This window comes from Salmo trutta, chromosome 4 (genome assembly GCF_901001165.1).
Source record: "Salmo trutta chromosome 4, fSalTru1.1, whole genome shotgun sequence".
Taxonomy (NCBI): Eukaryota; Metazoa; Chordata; class Actinopteri; order Salmoniformes; family Salmonidae; genus Salmo; species Salmo trutta.
This window is the reverse complement of record NC_042960.1, coordinates 62,928,955-62,947,383: the sequence shown is the minus strand read 5'-3', so window position 1 is coordinate 62,947,383 and position 18,429 is coordinate 62,928,955. Positions and strand designations below refer to the sequence as shown.

The following is an 18,429-nucleotide window of genomic DNA, read 5'->3' as shown; positions in this document are numbered from 1 at the left end:
TCACTTAATGAGACGGAGGTTATTAGAGGCTCTCACTTGACGAGGGGGAGGTTATTAGAGAACTCACTAGATGAGATGGAGGTTATTAGAGAACTCACTGAAGGATAGGGAGGTTATTAGAGAACTCACTGGAGGATAGCGAGGTTATTAGAGAACTCACCGGATGAGAGGGAGGTTATTAGAGAACTCACTGGACGAGAGAGGTTATTAGAGAACTCACTGGATGAGACGGAGGTTATTAGAGGCTTTCACTTGACGAGAGGGAGGTTATTAGAGAACTCACTGGAGGAGAGGGAGGTTATTAGAAAACTCACCGGAGGAGAGGAAGGTTATTAGAGAACTCACCGGAGGAGAGGGAGGTTATTAGAGAACTCACTGGATGAGAGGGAGGTTATTAGAGAACTCACTGGATGAGAGGGAGGTTATTAGAGAACTCACAAGATGAGAGGGAGGTTATTAGAGAACTCACCGGAGGAGAGGGAGGTTATTAGAGAACTCACTGGATGAGAGGGAGGTTATTAGAGAACTCACTGGATGAGAGGGAGGTTATTAGAGAACTCACTGGATGAGAGGGAGGTTATTAGAGAACTCACTGGAGGAGAGGGAGGTCATTAGAGAACTCACCGGAGGAGAGGGAGGTTATTAGAGAACTCACCGGATGAGAGGGAGGTTATTAGAGAACTCACCGGATGAGAGGGAGGTCATTAGAGAACTCACTGGATGAGAGGGAGGTTATTAGAGAACTCACTGGATGAGAGGGAGGTTATTAGAGAACTCACTGGATGAGAGGGAGGTTATTAGAGAACTCACTGGAGGAGAGGGAGGTTATTAGAGAACTCACTGGATGAGAGGGAGGTTATTAGAGAACTCACTGGATGAGAGGGAGGTTATTAGAGAACTCACTGGATGAGAGGGAGGTTATTAGAGAACTCACTGGATGAGAGGGAGGTTATTAGAGAACTCACTGGATGAGAGGGAGGTCATTAGAGAACTCACCGGATGAGAGGGAGGTCATTAGAGAACTCACTGGATGAGAGGGAGGTTATTAGAGAACTCACCGGATGAGAGGGAGGTCATTAGAGAACTCACTGGATGAGAGGGAGGTCATTAGAGAATTCACTGGAGGAGAGGGAGGTTATTAGAGAACTCACTGGAGGAGAGGGAGGTTATTAGAGAACTCACTGGATGAGAGGGAGGTTATTAGAGAACTCACTGGATGAGAGGGAGGTTATTAGAGAACTCACTGGATGAGAGGGAGGTTATTAGAGAACTCACCGGATGAGAGGGAGGTTATTAGAGAACTCACCGGATGAGAGGGAGGTCATTAGAGAACTCACTGGATGAGAGGGAGGTTATTAGAGAACTCACTGGAGGAGAGGGAGGTTATTAGAGAACTCACTGGATGAGAGGGAGGTTATTAGAGAACTCACTGGATGAGAGGGAGGTTATTAGAGAACTCACTGGAGGAGAGGGAGGTTATTAGAGAACTCACTGGATGAGAGGGAGGTTATTAGAGAACTCACTGGATGAGAGGGAGGTTATTAGAGAACTCACTGGATGAGAGGGAGGTTATTAGAGAACTCACCGGATGAGAGGGAGGTTATTAGAGAACTCACTGGATGAGAGGGAGGTCATTAGAGAACTCACCGGATGAGAGGGAGGTCATTAGAGAACTCACTGGATGAGAGGGAGGTCATTAGAGAACTCACCGGATGAGAGGGAGGTCATTAGAGAACTCACTGGATGAGAGGGAGGTCATTAGAGAATTCACTGGAGGAGAGGGAGGTTATTAGAGAACTCACTGGATGAGAGGGAGGTTATTAGAGAACTCACCGGATGAGAGGGAGGTCATTAGAGAACTCACTGGATGAGAGGGAGGTCATTAGAGAACTCACTGGATGAAAGCTTGAGTCAACTATGAAGGGGTTTTTGTTTTACAATGTCATCATAATCCTAATGTTAATGCAGATCAATGCATATGGACTGCTGGATGATACGCTACAATCAACTACATACTGGGCTCATAGTCTGTGTCTTGCGTTAACACCCAAGGATGAAAATGAAGGAGACGGCCTGGAGACTAGCATCATGTGGGCATAGAACGGAACGGATGCACGGTTCTTTCCCCAGTCTTAGTCGCATCAAGGGTGGTGTGAAATTATTAAACATGTATTTTCTCTCTTCCCTGTTCAAGTCAATGTATTTTTTGGTGTCGTGGAACATAACAGTGATCATTGTTCCAGAGGAGGGATTGGTGGATATTGACTAGTTGATTTGAGAATGTTTTAGTATGTTTATAACTATAGTAGTGAGGGACTATTGTGTTATGGGTTAGATGGAATGATATATGTGCAAATGTCTCTGTAGCAGGAGGCGAGGTACACATGAGGCCTGTGTTTGAGACAGAATGTTCACATCAGGCTGTTAAGTGGGATGGAATGTGACTGGGGGAGATCTGTGGGGGCTCATAAATGAAGGTCGGGGTGATGGTCTCTGGGGATGATACCACTATGGATATTGTTACAGGATATAGCTCGTAGGAGAGGGAGACAGCTAACTGTGCACAATATAGAGACTATTAGGACGTTAAATTGAATGTTAAACAGACCCAGATCATTGGAGATAGGTGACTAGAGATAGGTGACTAGAGATAGGTGGCTAGAGATAGGTGACTAGAGATAGGTGGCTAGAGATAGGTGACTAGAGATAGGTGGCTAGAGATAGGTGACTAGAGATAGGTGACTAGAGATAGGTGGCTAGAGATAGGTGACTAGAGATAGGTGACTAGAGATAGGTGACTAGAGATAGGTGGCTAGAGATAGGTGACTAGAGATAGGTGGCTAGAGATAGGTGACTAGAGATAGGTGGCTAGAGATAGGTGACTAGAGATAGGTGGCTAGAGATAGGTGGCTAGAGATAGGTGGCTAGAGATAGGTGGCTAGAGATAGGTGACTAGAGATAGGTGGTTAGAGATAGGTGGCTAGAGATAGGTGGTTAGAGATAGGTGGCTAGAGATAGGTGACTAGAGATAGGTGGCTAGAGATAGGTGACTAGAGATAGGTGGCTAGAGATAGGTGACTAGAGATAGGTGGTTAGAGATAGGTGACTAGAGATAGGTGACTAGAGATAGGTGGCTAGAGATAGGTGACTAGAGATAGGTGACTAGAGATAGGTGACTAGAGATAGGTGGTTAGAGATAGGTGGTTAGAGATAGGTGGCTAGAGATAGGTGGCTAGAGATAGGTGGTTAGAGATAGGTGGCTAGAGATAGGTGGTTAGAGATAGGTGGTTAGAGATAGGTGGTTAGAGATAGGTGACTAGAGATAGGTGGTTAGAGATAGGTGGTTAGAGATAGGTGGCTAGAGATAGGTGACTAGAGATAGGTGGCTAGAGATAGGTGACTAGAGATAGGTGGCTAGAGATAGGTGGTTAGAGATAGGTGGTTAGAGATAGGTGGTTAGAGATAGGTGGCAAGAGATAGGTGACTTTAGATAGGTGGCTAGAGATAGGTGGCTAGAGATAGGTGACTAGAGATAGGTAGTTAGAGATAGGTGGTTAGAGATAGGTGGTTAGAGATAGGTGACTAGAGATAGGTGACTAGAGATAGGTGACTAGAGATAGGTGGTTAGAGATAGGTGGCTAGAGATAGGTGGCTAGAGATAGGTGACTAGAGATAGGTGGCTAGAGATAGGTGACTAGAGATAGGTGGTTAGAGATAGGTGGCTAGAGATAGGTGGCTAGAGATAGGTGACTAGAGATAGGTGGCTAGAGATAGGTGGCTAGAGATAGGTGACTAGAGATAGGTGGTTAGAGATAGGTGGCTAGAGATAGGTAGTTAGAGATAGGTGGCTAGAGATAGGTGGCTAGAGATAGGTGGTTAGAGATAGGTGGTTAGAGATAGGTGACTAGAGATAGGTGACTAGAGATAGGTGGTTAGAGATAGGTGGCTAGAGATAGGTGGCTAGAGATAGGTGGTTAGAGATAGGTGGTTAGAGATAGGTGGTTAGAGATAGGTGGCTAGAGATAGGTGACTAGAGATAGGTGGTTAGAGATAGGTGGCTAGAGATAGGTGGCTAGAGATAGGTGGTTAGAGATAGGTAGTTAGAGATAGGTGGCTAGAGATAGGTGGCTAGAGATAGGTGGCTAGAGATAGGTGGCTAGAGATAGGTAGTTAGAGATAGGTGGCTAGAGATAGGTGACTAGAGATAGGTGACTAGAGATAGGTGACTAGAGATAGGTGGCTAGAGATAGGTGGCTAGAGATAGGTGACTAGAGATAGGTGGCTAGAGATAGGTGGTTAGAGATAGGTGGTTAGAGATAGGTGGCTAGAGATCCGGTGGTCTGACGGGGAAGACTGGGTGAAAGCATGAGGTTTTTTAGGACCGATGAGAGAGTGGGAATTGTCATGGTTTCAGACTTTGGTTTTTCTTTGCATATATAATTATGCATAGCTTACCATATTGTTAATAGTGTTATGTTTTGTGTTTCTCGTTGCATTTTAAGTCTTGTGCCATCACTCTCTTAGGAACCAGGAGGAGGAAGTGGAAGAAGTCAACAGCTCCAGCAGACATGTTATTATCAGTGTTTTATGGCCTCTGTTCTATAATCACACCATACACACTCTCATTTACATCTCTCATAGGTCTCGGACTTGGAATCTGTGAATGTGAGTGCTAATCAGGTTTCATTTTTTTGTTGAATGTTTTATCACTGTTTCTTCATTTTTAAGTAATTTCCAAGTTTATGTAATGTTGAACAGTATGGAGTTAAATCTTCAAAATGGGGGACTGATGGATTCTGGGTTCTGACTCCTAAACTGGGTTTAGGAGTCTGGGTTTCCTATTGAAATACAGAGTGGTCTGGAGGGTCTACACCAGAAGTTAATGGGTATCTGTAGGAGGAAGGTATATAGTAGAGGGCCTACAGCAGAAGTTAATGGGTATCTGTAGAAGGAAGGTATATAGTAGAGGGTCTACACCAGAAGTTAATGGGTATCTGTAGGAGGAAGGTATATAGTAGAGGGTCTACACCAGAAGTTAATGGGTATCTGTAGGAGGAAGGTATATAGTAGAGGGCCTACACCAGAAGTTAATGGGTATCTGTAGGAGGAAGGTATGTAGTAGAGGGTCTACACCAGAAGTTAATGGGTATCTGTAGGAGGAAGGTATATAGTAGAGGGTCTACACCAGAAGTTAATGGGTATCTGTAGGAGGAAGGTATATAGTAGAGGGCCTACACAAGAAGTTAATGGGTATCTGTAGGAGGAAGTTATATAGTAGAGGGTCTACACCAGAAGTTAATGTTAATTAAGTTAATGTTATTGAGACAGAATAAGTCAGTAATGACAGAATAAATAAGTCCTGTACAACCATTACCTCTCTCATCTTTCACATCCCTCTATCATCTCTCCATGGGGGAGTACAACCATTACCTCTCTCCTCTTTCACATCCCTCTATCATCTCTCCATGGGGGAGTACAACCATTACCTCTCTCCTCTTTCACATCCCTCTATCATCTCTCCATGGGGGAGTACAACCATTACCTCTCTCCTCTTTCACATCCCTCTATCATCTCTCCATGGGGGAGTACAACCATTACCTCTCTCCTCTTTCACATCCCTCTATCATCTCTCCATGGGGGAGTACAACCATTACCTCTCTCCTCTTTCACATCCCTCTATCATCTCTCCATGGGGGAGTACAACCATTACCTCTCTCCTCTTTCACATCCCTCTATCATCTCTCCATGGGGGAGTACAACCATTACCTCTCTCCTCTTTCACATCCCTCTATCATCTCTCCATGGGGGAGTACAACCATTACATCTCTCCTCTTTCACATCCCTCTATCATCTCTCCATGGGGGAGTACAACCATTACCTCTCTCCTCTTTCACATCCCTCTATCATCTCTCCATGGGGGAGTACAACCATTACCTCTCTCCTCTTTCACATCCCTCTATCATCTCTCCATGGGGGAGTACAACGATTACCTCTCTCCTCTTTCACATCCCTCTATCATCTCTCCATGGGGGAGTACAACCATTACCTCTCTCCTCTTTCACATCCCTCTATCATCTCTCCATGGGGGAGTACAACCATTACCTCTCTCCTCTTTCACATCCCTCTATCATCTCTCCATGGGGGCGTCCCAATAATCTCTCCTTCCTCCTGAAGTGTAGCATTCCTTCACTACTCCTCACAAATGGTAAAGCATTGGATTGGTGTTGACATGGGGTAGAGGGAGTTCACATATACCAGTCATTTCCTTTAAATCCATGAAGGGAAGTGGACAAGTTCACACTTAAGGATAAAGGAGATAATTGGGACACACCCCATGTGTTCTGATAACTACAGGAATTAAACCATATTGAGGTTGTCTGCTTTCTGTACGGTTTAGAGAGACAGACAGAACATCAGGTAAAGTTGTGGATATTAGGGAATATGTGATCAGAACCCCTCCAGTCTGGTTAACCAGTTAGGACCAGTATGGACTATCAATACAAGTCACCATTTACAATGTGACCCAGTTCAATGGGTCTGAACAGAACTGGGGGATGTCAGACATGAAGTTGTCTAAACACAACTGGAATATCATTAGTTTGTGATTCATTGTTAATGGATTTTCAATCAGGAACACAGAGGAACAACCTGACAACACACATAACAAAATAACAATACAAACAAAGAGGAGGAAACCACAAGTCATTACCATATTGTCATGTTCTGATGACAGGGAGAAACAATCTAACATCTAGAACACTACTTTACATCTGGTCAAAAGAAGCCTAGTGCACTACGCAGGGAATAGGAGGCTATTAGGAACAGAGACACTAACTCCTGTATGAAAATCTTTCTCTCCCTCATCTGTCTGATATATCTGTCCATTTCCCCTCCCATCCTCCCTTTTCATTCTATTCTATCAGCCACACCACTAGCTCACCTCCACACAATCCATTTACAAGTTAAAGACACACCTTGGAATAAATAACAAAGGAAAACTATTACTAGATGAAGTTTAGTGTTGTATTTTTTATTTCCCATCACCATAAATCATATTTAATCACTGAACAGTAGCAGACCTAACTTCATCTGTTCCTGACTCTGGATAGTGGATTAATAAGACCATCAATCTCCAATGATATTAAAGTACAATTCTGAACATTACTGATATACTGAGTGGCAAGTCAAGATATCTGCTGGTTTTATTGTTTGGTCAATAGCACCACCTGCTGGACAGGTTTAATGTTGCTGGACTGAGCAGTATGGGAGGATGAAAGATGACACATTTAGGGCCGGTTTCCTGGACATCTACATTGACCATACTTTTTAGTCCAGGACTAGGATTAATCTGTGTCTGGGAAACCAGTCCATATAGTTTAGTAGAAAGTAAGTGATTCCAGCTTGTAGTGGGCTGACTAGTCCTGAATTGTCCTTTTGTTCCTGGACCATTTTCCATGCAGCTCCAGGTGACAGAGAACACATCAATTAGGGCCGAGCCTACAAGCTGTTCAATGATACTGAAGAGAATTACATAGAGACAGAACCAACTGAGAAAACATATCAATGGTTCTGAATGAGAACCAATATACATCAACACCATACATCATGATTCACGGAAATGTACAAGATTAAAACATTGTATTTTATGACATTTTAATACAAAGTATTTTAATGCATGAAATCTCTGAAGATCAATTCAGTAAAAAAAAAAAATTGTAAAGAAAAACAGAATAATGACTCATCACATCTGGGGACCATCACCACCAGCATGACTAGTATCTATGTGGACCCTACTACAGGTTAACCAGCTCATCTATAGACTACACCAGCATGACTAGTATCTATGTGGACCCTCCTACAGTTTAACCAGCTCAGCTATAGACTACAGCAGTATGACTAGTATCTATGTGGACCCTACTACAGTTCAACCAGCTCAGCTATAGACTACACCAGCATGACTAGTATCTATGTGGACCCTACTACAGTTTAACCAGCTCAGCAGAACCACAGAGACAAAACCCAGGGTAGAGAGGCTGAGTGAATGTGGTCTGGACTCTGTGGAGGAGGGTCATTGTGTCAGAGACACTGTAGAAGGACAGAGTACCTGCCTTGTGATCCAGGTACACTCCTACTCTGGAGGACTGAGGGCCTGATACTTTAGTATCAACGTTATTGTGGCTGAAATAATAACCACCTCTATAGCACTGTAAACCCCAGGACTTGTTATTGTCTCCAAATGTATTATTTGTCTCTTTTCTGCTGATGTCTTTATATGAGACTGCTGTAAAAACATTACCACTCCACTTCACCTCCCAGTAACAGCGTCCAGACAGACCCTCTCTACACAGAACCTGCCACTGGTTGGTGAATCTGTCTGGATGATCAGGATATGGTTGGACTTGGCGTGTAGTGGTCACCTTTCTGTTCCCTTCAAACAGAGAGAGGCGTGTGCCTGCTGTGTTTGGGTCCAGTGTGAGCTGACAGGAGTCTGGGAGAAGAGCAGAGCAGAGACCAATGAGGGGAGTTAAAACAATAAGTTAAGTCAGATTCTGTATCTACTCTGTCTTTGATTAGAGCACAGCAGAGATCAAATCAGAGAAATATGAGGAGTCAGATAGATACCCAGTCTTTGGTTAGATCTACTATTGCTATATATTTCTAGAGGGATTGTTAGGAGTGTCAGTAAAAAGAGACTGTTAGTTACTTCACAATAAAGAGACTCACATTGTAACAACTGTTCTCTGGTCTTGTGCTCTGGAGGCAATACAACATTCTCTATATTCACTACAGACACACAAACACATTGACAGAGAGAGGGAATGTTATCATCATACCATATTTCACATGTATATGACTAGTAGGAACTTTAAAACCTGTTGGGGATAGGGGGCAGTATTTGCACGGCCGGATAAAAAACGTACCCGATTTAATCTGGTTACTACTCCTGCCCAGTAACTAGAATATGCATATAATTAGTAGATTTGGATAGAAAACACTCTAAAGTTTCTAAAACTGTTTGAATGGTGTCTGTGAGTGTAACAGAACTCATATGGCAGGCAAAAACCTGAGAAGATTCCATGCAGGAAGTGGAAATCTGATTTGTGGAATCACCTTCAACACTTTGCCTATGAGACACACCATGAGTTAGGATTCATTGAGCACTTTCTAAAGCTTCCACTAGATGCCAACAGTCTTTACAAAGTGGTTTGAGTCTTCTATGGTAGAAACTGACTGAAAGAGAGGCTTGGGAAGTTGGTCACAGGGGGAGGGCCATTACTTCTATGACGCGGGTACACATGGGAACCCTTTTGTTCCGAAACGTTTAGTATGACAATGCAATCGTCTGCCTTGAATATTATTGAAGCTCTGGTTGAAAAAGGCCCTAAAGATTTATGTTATACAACGTTTGACATGTTTGAACGAACGTAAATATATATTTTTTGCTCTTTCGTGGCGACAAGTCCCGCGCGCTAATGTACATTATGAGTAGCCTTCGGAACGCGCTAACAAGAAGGAGATATTGGGACATAAATTATTAACTTTTTTGAACAAAACTACATTTGTTGTGGACCTGGGATTCCTGGAAGTGCCTTCTGATGAAGATAATCAAAGGTAAGGGAATATTTACAATAGTATATTTGATTTTAGATTCTTCCAAGATGGCGCTAACATGTATCGCCTAGCCTATTTTTCTGAGCATACCACCTCGTTTATTGCAAAGTGTGATTTCCCAGTAAAGTTATTTTTAAATCTGGCAATGCGGTTGCATTCACGAGATGTTAATCTATAATTCTTTAATGACAATATTAAATTTTAACAATGTTTTCGAATAGTAATTTTGTAAATTGTAGCGCTGATCCACCGGAAGCATTTGAGGGAAAATATTTTCTGAACGTCACGCGCCGATGTAAAATGCTGTTTTTATATATAAATATGAACATTATCGAACAAAAAATGCATGTATTGTGTAACATGATGTCCTAGGAGTGTCATCTGATGAAGATTGTCAAAGGTTAGTGCTGCATTTAGCTGTGTTTTGGGTATTTGTGATGCATGCTAGTTGCTTTGAAAATGGCAGTGTGATTTTTTTTGGCAGGGTACTCTCCTAACATAATCTAATGTTTTGCTTTTGCTGTAAAGCCTTTTTGAAATCGGACAACGTGGTTCGATTCAGGAGAGGTGTATCTATAAAATGTTGTAAAATAGTCATATGTTTGAGAAATTGAAGTTATAGCATTTATGAGGTATTTGTATTTCGCGCGACGCGATTCCACTGGCTGTAGACTAGGGTGGGACGCAAGCATCCCAGGTTCCCTGAGAGGTTAAATCGTCGAAAGTTGATGTTCTTATTATTTTCAACACACCTGTAGTGGAGATCTTGGTCCATTCTCCTTTAAGGAAGTCTTCTAGTTTCTCTCTCAGTTCAGACACTGTCTTACTCACATCTCCAAAGTACTGAAGAGGACGGACAACGATGCTGGGTAAGTCTGAAGATACACTGATACTGGAGAGAGACTGATAACTCTGGAGAGAGAGACAGAGAGAGAGAGACTGATAACTCTGGAGACAGAGAGACAGAGAGACAGAGAGAGAGATAGAGAGGGAGAGCGACAGATGGAGGGAGATAGAACAGAACCAAATGATTGAGAGTGTCAAATTTAGTTTTAATATCATATCACAGGAAGTTTAGTTACCTGGAAGAAATGGATGTGATCCTCTGTGTGTGAGAGCTGCTCCAGCTCAGTGCTTCTCTTCCTCAGCTCAGCTATCTCCTGCTTCAGTTGCTCCAGGAGTCCTTCAGCTTGACTCACTTGAGCCTTCTCTTGGGCTCTGATCAGCTCCTTCACCTCAGAGCGCCTTCTCTCAATGGAGCGGATCAGCTCAGTAAAGATCTTATCACTGTCCTCCACTGCTGACTGTGCAGAGATCTGTTAAGAGGGAGAGGGAGACAGACAGAGAGAGCGAAAGAGGGAAAGAGAGAGAGAGAGCGTGAGGCTGACTTGTCTTACTTTAATGAGCCATCCTCATTACACTAACACCCCCCCTCCTAAAAATACTTTGCGTGCCACCAGAACCGCCACACAATCACATTATACAGTACCCAATGCCCTGCCATGCTCTCAGCCCCCACAACCCCCTGCCACTGATGCCCCTTCATTCCCGCTAAGCTCCTGATGTGTCTAACCTTGACACTGAGGGTGTACAGCACCTCTGAAAACTCCCCCAGGCTCAGAGTGTTAAAAGTCAGTAAGTCCTCTGGACTCTCCTGCCAGTCCCCAGTCTCTGCTGTCACTTGCAGTGGTGGAAATGGTGGTGGCCCCTCCTCAGGCTGCTCCAGCCCCCCCCTCACTGGGTCAGGCAGAGCCTCCTGGACCTCCCCCATGACTCTCTCCAGCAGCCTAAGAGACGTCAGTCCTGCCTGCTGTGCCAACTCTTGGGGGGTTTCCACCCCCCACCCCCTGGCAGCCACAGGTCTGCTAGTCTCTTGATGCCTGCTGCCATTAAAGGTCCCTGCAGGGTGGCTGAATGAGCGGACCTCAACAGGATCCGTGGGTTGTGGAAGGTGGGCTCCTCCCATACCCACGGCCCAGGTACCACCCCCCCTCTCGTGTGGGTCTCTGCAGCTGCCAGGCCCTCAGTACTGCAGCATAGAAATCAGAGACCCCTGCTGTATTGAGTCTATCCGGCCCCATGATGAAGAGCTGCTGATCCAGCCCCAAACCGCCAGCCCTCCTCAACAGAGCACATGCTGGCTCCCTCCAGCCCACCTCCGTATGGTACAGTAGCCTCTGAGCTGCTTTGAGTCAGAACGCTGCCACCCTGCTCTCCAGGTCCGCCAGGCCTTGTCCCTCTCCTGGACAGACAGGTACAGCACTGCCGCCCTCAGCATAATTTATTGCGCTCCAGGTCCACAAGCAGACCACCAGGGGGGTTGAGAATGGCCAGTTTATGCCATAGGGAGAATGCTGCCAAGTTGTTGATGATCAGCACCCTCCCTCTGTATGACACTTGGGAGAGGAGCCACCTCCACTTTGTCATCCTCGACACCACCGCTTGTGACACTCCTTCCCAGTTCTTCCTAACCCACCACTCCGAGCCCAGAGACACACCAAGCATCTGGAGCCACTCACAGCCCCACTGCAACCCCCCTGGAAGCTGCAGAGGTGCCCTGTCCCTCCATGCCCCACATAACAGAGCCTCTCTTATGCCCCAGTTTACCTAAGCAGAAGACGCCACCTCGTTCATCCTCAAACTATTAGGTCCTGCTCATCCCTAACCAACACAGACGTCATCAGTGTATGTTGACACTGCTATGCCTGTCCCCAACCCTATGCCTGGCTCCCACACTTCCTGTAGCCTCCAGCTTAGCAGGCCCAGAAATGACTCAATAACAAGAGTGTATAGCTGCCCCAACAAAGGGCATCCCTGGTGAATGCCCCACCCTACCCAGACTGGGCTACTGAGCCCTCCCCCCACCTTGACCATACATGAAGCCCCAGCATACAACATTTGAACACAGGCCGCAAAATTCTCCACAACCAAAACAACACATTGAACAGGTATTCATGGTCCACCCTATCAAAGGCTTTCTCCTGATTATGAACAGATTGTCTGTGATTGAGCGTCCTGGTACACAGTACGTTTGGTCCTTGTGTACAATAGAGTCCAGGTGGGACTTGAGTCTGTTAGCGAGGACCTTGGCAAAGACCTTATAGTCCACACAGAGCAATGCCACAGGCCTCCAGTTCTATAAGTCGCTCAAATCCCCTTTTTGGGTAGGAGAGTCAAAGCCTCCCGTCTTCAGCTTAGTAGCAGCTCCCCCACCCAGACGCACTCATGCAACACGCAAAACAAGTCATTTCCAATAATTACCCAGAACATTTTATAAAAATCCACAGGCAGACCGTCAGAGACGGCAGTTGAGAGTTTGTGAAAGGTCAGGGAAATGTCAATTTGATTTCTCTGACAGAGAGAGTTTGGAAAGGTCTGTGAGCAGAACCTGAGAACACCCAGGATCACAGAGTTCTGCCCTCTATAAATCAGAGTACAACTCCACAGTCCGCTGCCTCATCTACCCACAACAGAAGTTACCCACCCATCAGGGTCCCTTATCTCCCCACAACAGAAGTTACCCACCAATCAGGTACCCTCATCTCCCCCTCAACAGAAGTTACCCACCAATCAGGCTCCCTCATCTCCCCCACAACAGAAGTTACCCACCCATCAGGCTCCCTCATCTCCCCACAACAGAATTTGCCCACCCATCAGGCTCCCTCATCTCCCCCACAACAGAAGTTACCCACCCATCAGACTCCCTCTCTCCCCACAACAGAAGTTACCCACCCATCAGACTCCCTCATCTCCCCACAACAGAAGTTACCCACCAATCAGGCTCCCTCATCTCCCCACAACAGAAGTTACCCACCCATCAGGGTCCCTCATCTCCCCACAACAGAAACTACCCACCCATCAAACTCCCTTATCTCTCACAACATAAGTTACCCACCAATCAGGTACCCTCATCTCCCCCTCAACAGAAGTTACCCACCAATCAGGCTCCCTCATCTCCCCACAACAGAAGTTACCCACCCATCAGGGTCCCTCATCTCCCCACAACAGAAGTTACCCATCCATCAGACATACATAAACATTGGATTTTCTTAGTTTCCCCACTCTGTTTTTTCAACCCAAAAGAGCGGGGAGCATCCATTTCTCTCAACATGGAACATCTAGCTCTTACAAGTGTTAATTTATCTTTCATGTGAAAAGAAAGCCCCTAGGTCCCTAGGTAGTTCAGATAGATTATCTAGCAGCACGGTCCCTGAGTAGTTTAGATAGATTATCTAGCAGCACGGTCCCTGAGTAGTTCAGATAGATTATCTAGCAGCACGGTCCCTGAGTAGTTCAGATAGATTATCTAGCAGCATGGTGGGTAAATGTGGGTAAAACATAGCGTGAATTAAAAGTACGTATCTCAGAGCATCGTAGAACCAGTAGGTGCAAAAACTTGACTTACCCAGTTGCGGCCCACTTTTTGGAAGCAAACCCCTCGACTTCGTCTCTGCATTATATTTGCATCGAACATGTCACCCTCCCTAGGAGAGGGGGTGACCTTGATAATTTATTGTTAAAACGAGAGGCTGCCTGGATCTTTAACTTAAAGACCCTTGCACCCTTCGGTCTCAACATAGACTTTGATCTTAAGCCATTCTTGTGATTATTGTGACTTTGCCATTGTAATTGTTTGTAAGCTTGTGTAGTCTAAAATTAATCTATGATCGTATGCTATCCATTTGTTTTTTGTATGCTGTTCTTTGTATGCCATTTTTATATAAACGAGTCATCTCGCAGTGTTTGTGATCATACCCTGATGAAGACAGCTTGGCTGTCAAAACGTTGGATATTGTCACGTCCTGACCAGCAGATGGAGCTATTGTTTTAGTTTTGGGGTCAGGACGTGGCAGTTTTGTGTATGGGAATGTTTGTGTTGTTGATTGGGACTTCCAATTGAAGGCAGGTGTGTTGAGTTGCCTTTGATTGGAAGTCCTATATAGGTGTGTGTGTTTTTCTTTGGGGTTGTGGGAGGTTGTTTTTGCACTGCGTTTATAGCCTGCAGAACTGTTGCTGTTGTCACCTTTATTGTGTTGTTAAGTGGATGCTTTATTCCTTATTTGTAATTAAATATGAGTATTCACATACCTGCTGCGCCTTGGTCCATTTCTGAAGACAGCCGTTACAGAACCATCCACCAAAGGACCAAGCAGCAGAAGAGGAGGAAGCCATGGGAGAAGAAAATGGAGGAATGGACCTGGCAGGACGAAAGACAATTCTGGGAGGACAAGTTAAGGGAGCTAAAAGAACCCGAGAGGCAGCCCCAAGATTTTTTTTTGGGGGGGGGCACACGGGTAGTTTGGCCAGGCCAGGGAAGAGCCGTAAGCCAGCTACTCGTGACTAGAGGGAGGTGCGTATGAGGTGGAGGGCGCCATGTTACGCTGATGTACGCACCATCTCGCCTATACGGACGCACAGCGCAGTCCGCCCAGTACCAGCGCCCCGCAGGTGCCAGGGCAAGGTGAGCATCGAGCCGGAAGGGGTGATGCCAACCCTGCACTCAAGACCGCCAGTGCGCCCTTTCGGTCCGGTGTTTCCCGCTAGACGCACTAGCATGGAGGTGCGTGTCTCCAGGCTGGCACGTCCAGTACCAGCCCCACGCATCAGGAGTCTAGTGCGTCAGCCCAGCCTCGCCAGGCGTAAGACGCCAGAGCTGCCCGCCAGTCAACAGTCACCAGAGCTGCCCGCCAGTCAACAGTCACCAGAGCTGCCCGCCAGTCAACAGTCAACAGAGCTGCCCACCAGTCAACAGTCACCAGAGCTGCCCGCCAGTCGTACGTCACCAGAGCTGCCCGCCAGTCAGGAGTCACCAGAGCTGCCCGCCAGTCAGGAGTCACCAGAGCTGCCCGCCAGTCAGGAGTCACCAGAGCTGCCCGCCAGTCATGAGCCGCCAGAGCCGCCCGCTAGTCAGAAGCTGCCAGAGTGGCCCGACTGCCCGGAACTGCCAGAGTGGCCCGACTGCCCGGAACTGCCAGAGTGGCCCGACTGCCCGGTTCTGCCAGAGTGGCCCGACTGCCCGGTTCTGCCAGAGTGGCCCGACTGCCCGGTTCTGCCAGGGTGGCCCGACTGCCCGGTTCTGCCAGGGTGGCCAGACTGCCCGGTTCTGCCAGAGTGGCCCGACTGCCCGGGTCTGCCAGAGGTGCCCGCCTGCCCGGATCTGCCAGGGTGCCCTGCCTGTCAGGATCTGCCAGAGTGGCCCTCCTGTCCTCCGGTCCAGCCCGAGTGGCCCTCCTGTCCTCCGGCCCAGCCCGAGTGGCCCTCCTGCCCTCCGGTCCAGCCCGAGTGGCCCTCCTGCCCTCCGGCCCAGCCCGAGTGGCCCTCCTGCCCTCCGGCCCAGCCCGAGTGGCCCTCCGGTCCTCCGGCCCGGCCCGAGTGGCCCTCCGGCCCAGCCCGAGTGGCCCTCCTGCCCTCCGGCCCAGCCCGAGTGGCCCTCCTGCCCTCTGGTCCAGCCCGAGTGGCCCTCCTGCCCTCTGGTCCAGCCCGAGTGGTCCTCCTGCCCTCCGGTCCAGCCCGAGTGGCCCTCCTGCCCTCCGGTCCAGCCCGAGTGGTCCTCCTGCCCTCCGGCCCAGCCCGAGTGGCCCTCCTGCCCTCCGGTCCAGCCCGAGTGGCCCTCCTGCCCTCCGGTCCAGCCCTAGTGGCCGTCCTGCCCTCTGGTCCAGCCCGAGTTGCCCTCCTGTCCTCCGGCCCAGCCCGAGTGGCCCTCCTGTCCTCCGGCCCAGCCCGAGTGGCCCGCATGTCTTCCGACCCAGCCCAAGTGGTCCGTCTGCCAGGGTCAGCCCGAGTGGCCCGTCTGCCCGGCGCAGTTATCGGCGCCCCCCAAATAGATGTTAATGATGATGTCATATTCAATGAACTGATGAAAACTAACCAAGCGGTCCTGGACAAGTTGTCTACAGAAATAAAGGAACTTAAAATCAAGAAATTCAACCAAGACAAAAAAGACAAGGCCAAGGATAAAGTCTACTTCTGGAGAAACCCTGACAGAGGAGGTCCTGCTCCTTCTCTCCATGACAGACGCAGGAGGGATGACGCTTACTTCCATCCACCGCAGTCTGACCAACACTCTACAACCAGCGCCTCATCGGCTTCCAGTGGTAGTTTTTTATTCAACGAGAGACTGGGCCGACGGAAGCACGGAGGTGGCCGTGGGCACGCGCACCGACGAGATGCTGCACCCAACGGGGTAAGAAGAAACGACTATCAGAGGCAGAGGAGACCGTTCACACGGTCCCAGAACCCACGGGACTGAGTGTCTTTAATTTATCAAGCAAGATATTGAGCCCTGCCCATGTCTCTTTGCTTAATAAAGGGTTATCTTTTGTGCCTACAACCCAGTGCAACGATTTTGATGTTAAGGTAGACATGTTTAAGTTTTTTAGAAACATCCGTTTAAGGGAATACTTTAGCTCCCCTAATCGTGATGTTTCTATTGAACCAGTAGGTTACTCACCTCTACATACTCCGACTCCTTTTAGAAGTAAGAGTTATTTTGTACCTCCAGCCAATCGCAATCACTCTATTGAGACATATTGCAGACTCGTTGAAAAATATGTTGTTCATCTCCTTAAGAACAAACAGGAGTCCAAATATTTCCATAATTTACCTAGGGATGAAAAACAAGCTTTGCTTGATTTACAATCTGATACGTCAGTCCTTATTCGTCCTGCTGATAAGGGTGGGTCGGTGGTACTCATGGATAGGACAGCTTATGTAAATGAGTGTCATAAACAGCTGCTTGATAACACCTTTTACAAGAAACTTAGAAGTGACCGTACTTCCCAATTTCAGAATACTATCTTTTCTGTCCTAGATGGGTATTTAAGTTCTGGTCAGATAACCAAAAAAGAACATCACTTTTTGGCTATTCAACACCCTAAAATTGCCACTTTCTATACTTTGCTGAAATTACACAAGAATGTTACAAAACCTCCAGGGTGCCCTATTGTAGCGGGCATTGACGCAGTAATGGCCCCTCTATCTACTTTTGACTTTTTCATTAGACCATTCACAGAACAGCTCCCCTCCTTTGTAAAGGACACCAGCAGTATGATCTCAGAACAGCTCCCCTCCTTTGTAAAGGACACCAGCAGTATGATCTCTATTATTGAATCTCTCGATCCTTTTCCTGAGAATACCTTGTTAGTTACTTTTGATGTTGAGTCGTTATACACAAATATTCCACACGAGGCTGGTATTGAAGCTATGGAACATTTTCTTCTGCAACGTGACCCTAATGAATTACCTTCCAGTGCCTGCATTATAACATTGGCTGAAATAGTAATCACACATAACTATTTCAGGTTTCTAAATGATTTCTTTATTCAGATACATTATCTAGCAGCACGGTCCCTGAGTAGTTCAGATAGATTATCTAGCAGCACGGTCCCTGAGTAGTTCAGATAGATTATCTAGCAGCACGGTCCCTGAGTAGTTTAGATAGATTATCTAGCAACACGGTCCCTGAGTAGTTCAGATAGATTATCTAGCAGCACGGTCCCTGAGTAGTTCAGATAGATTATCTAGCAGCACGGTCCCTGAGTAGTTCAGATAGATTATCTAGCAACACGGTCCCTAGGTAGTTCAGATAGATTATCTAGCAGCACGGTCCCTGAGTAGTTCAGATAGATTATCTAGCAGCACGGTCCCTGAGTAGTTCAGATATATTATCTAGCAGCATGGTGGGTAAATGTGGGTAAAACATAGCGTGAATTAAAAGTACGTATCTCAGAGCATCGTAGAACCAGTAGGTGCAAAAACTTGACTTACCCAGTTGCGGCCCACTTTTTGGAAGCAAACCCCTCGACTTCGTCTCTGCAT

At 46.8% G+C, this 18,429-nt stretch overlaps 1 protein-coding gene across 1 annotated transcript in view; it reads right to left on the bottom strand.

Annotated features, from left to right (window-relative positions):
* LOC115193063 (E3 ubiquitin-protein ligase Midline-1) overlaps positions 1–18,429 on the bottom strand; it is a 35,828-nt gene that overhangs the window by 5,452 nt on the left and 11,947 nt on the right. Inside the window, exons 3-16 of the mRNA XM_029752047.1 lie at positions 10,695–10,928; positions 8,418–8,488; positions 7,226–7,517; positions 2,446–2,557; positions 1,710–1,770; positions 1,586–1,615; positions 1,307–1,336; positions 1,183–1,212; positions 1,059–1,088; positions 873–902; positions 687–716; positions 501–530; positions 377–406; positions 161–219 (exon numbers count right to left, since the gene is read on the bottom strand). Of these exons, the coding sequence (XP_029607907.1) occupies positions 161–219; positions 377–406; positions 501–530; positions 687–716; positions 873–902; positions 1,059–1,088; positions 1,183–1,212; positions 1,307–1,336; positions 1,586–1,615; positions 1,710–1,770; positions 2,446–2,557; positions 7,226–7,517; positions 8,418–8,488; positions 10,695–10,928 (1,069 nt within the window). The remainder of the gene's footprint in view (positions 1–160; positions 220–376; positions 407–500; positions 531–686; positions 717–872; positions 903–1,058; positions 1,089–1,182; positions 1,213–1,306; positions 1,337–1,585; positions 1,616–1,709; positions 1,771–2,445; positions 2,558–7,225; positions 7,518–8,417; positions 8,489–10,694; positions 10,929–18,429) is intronic.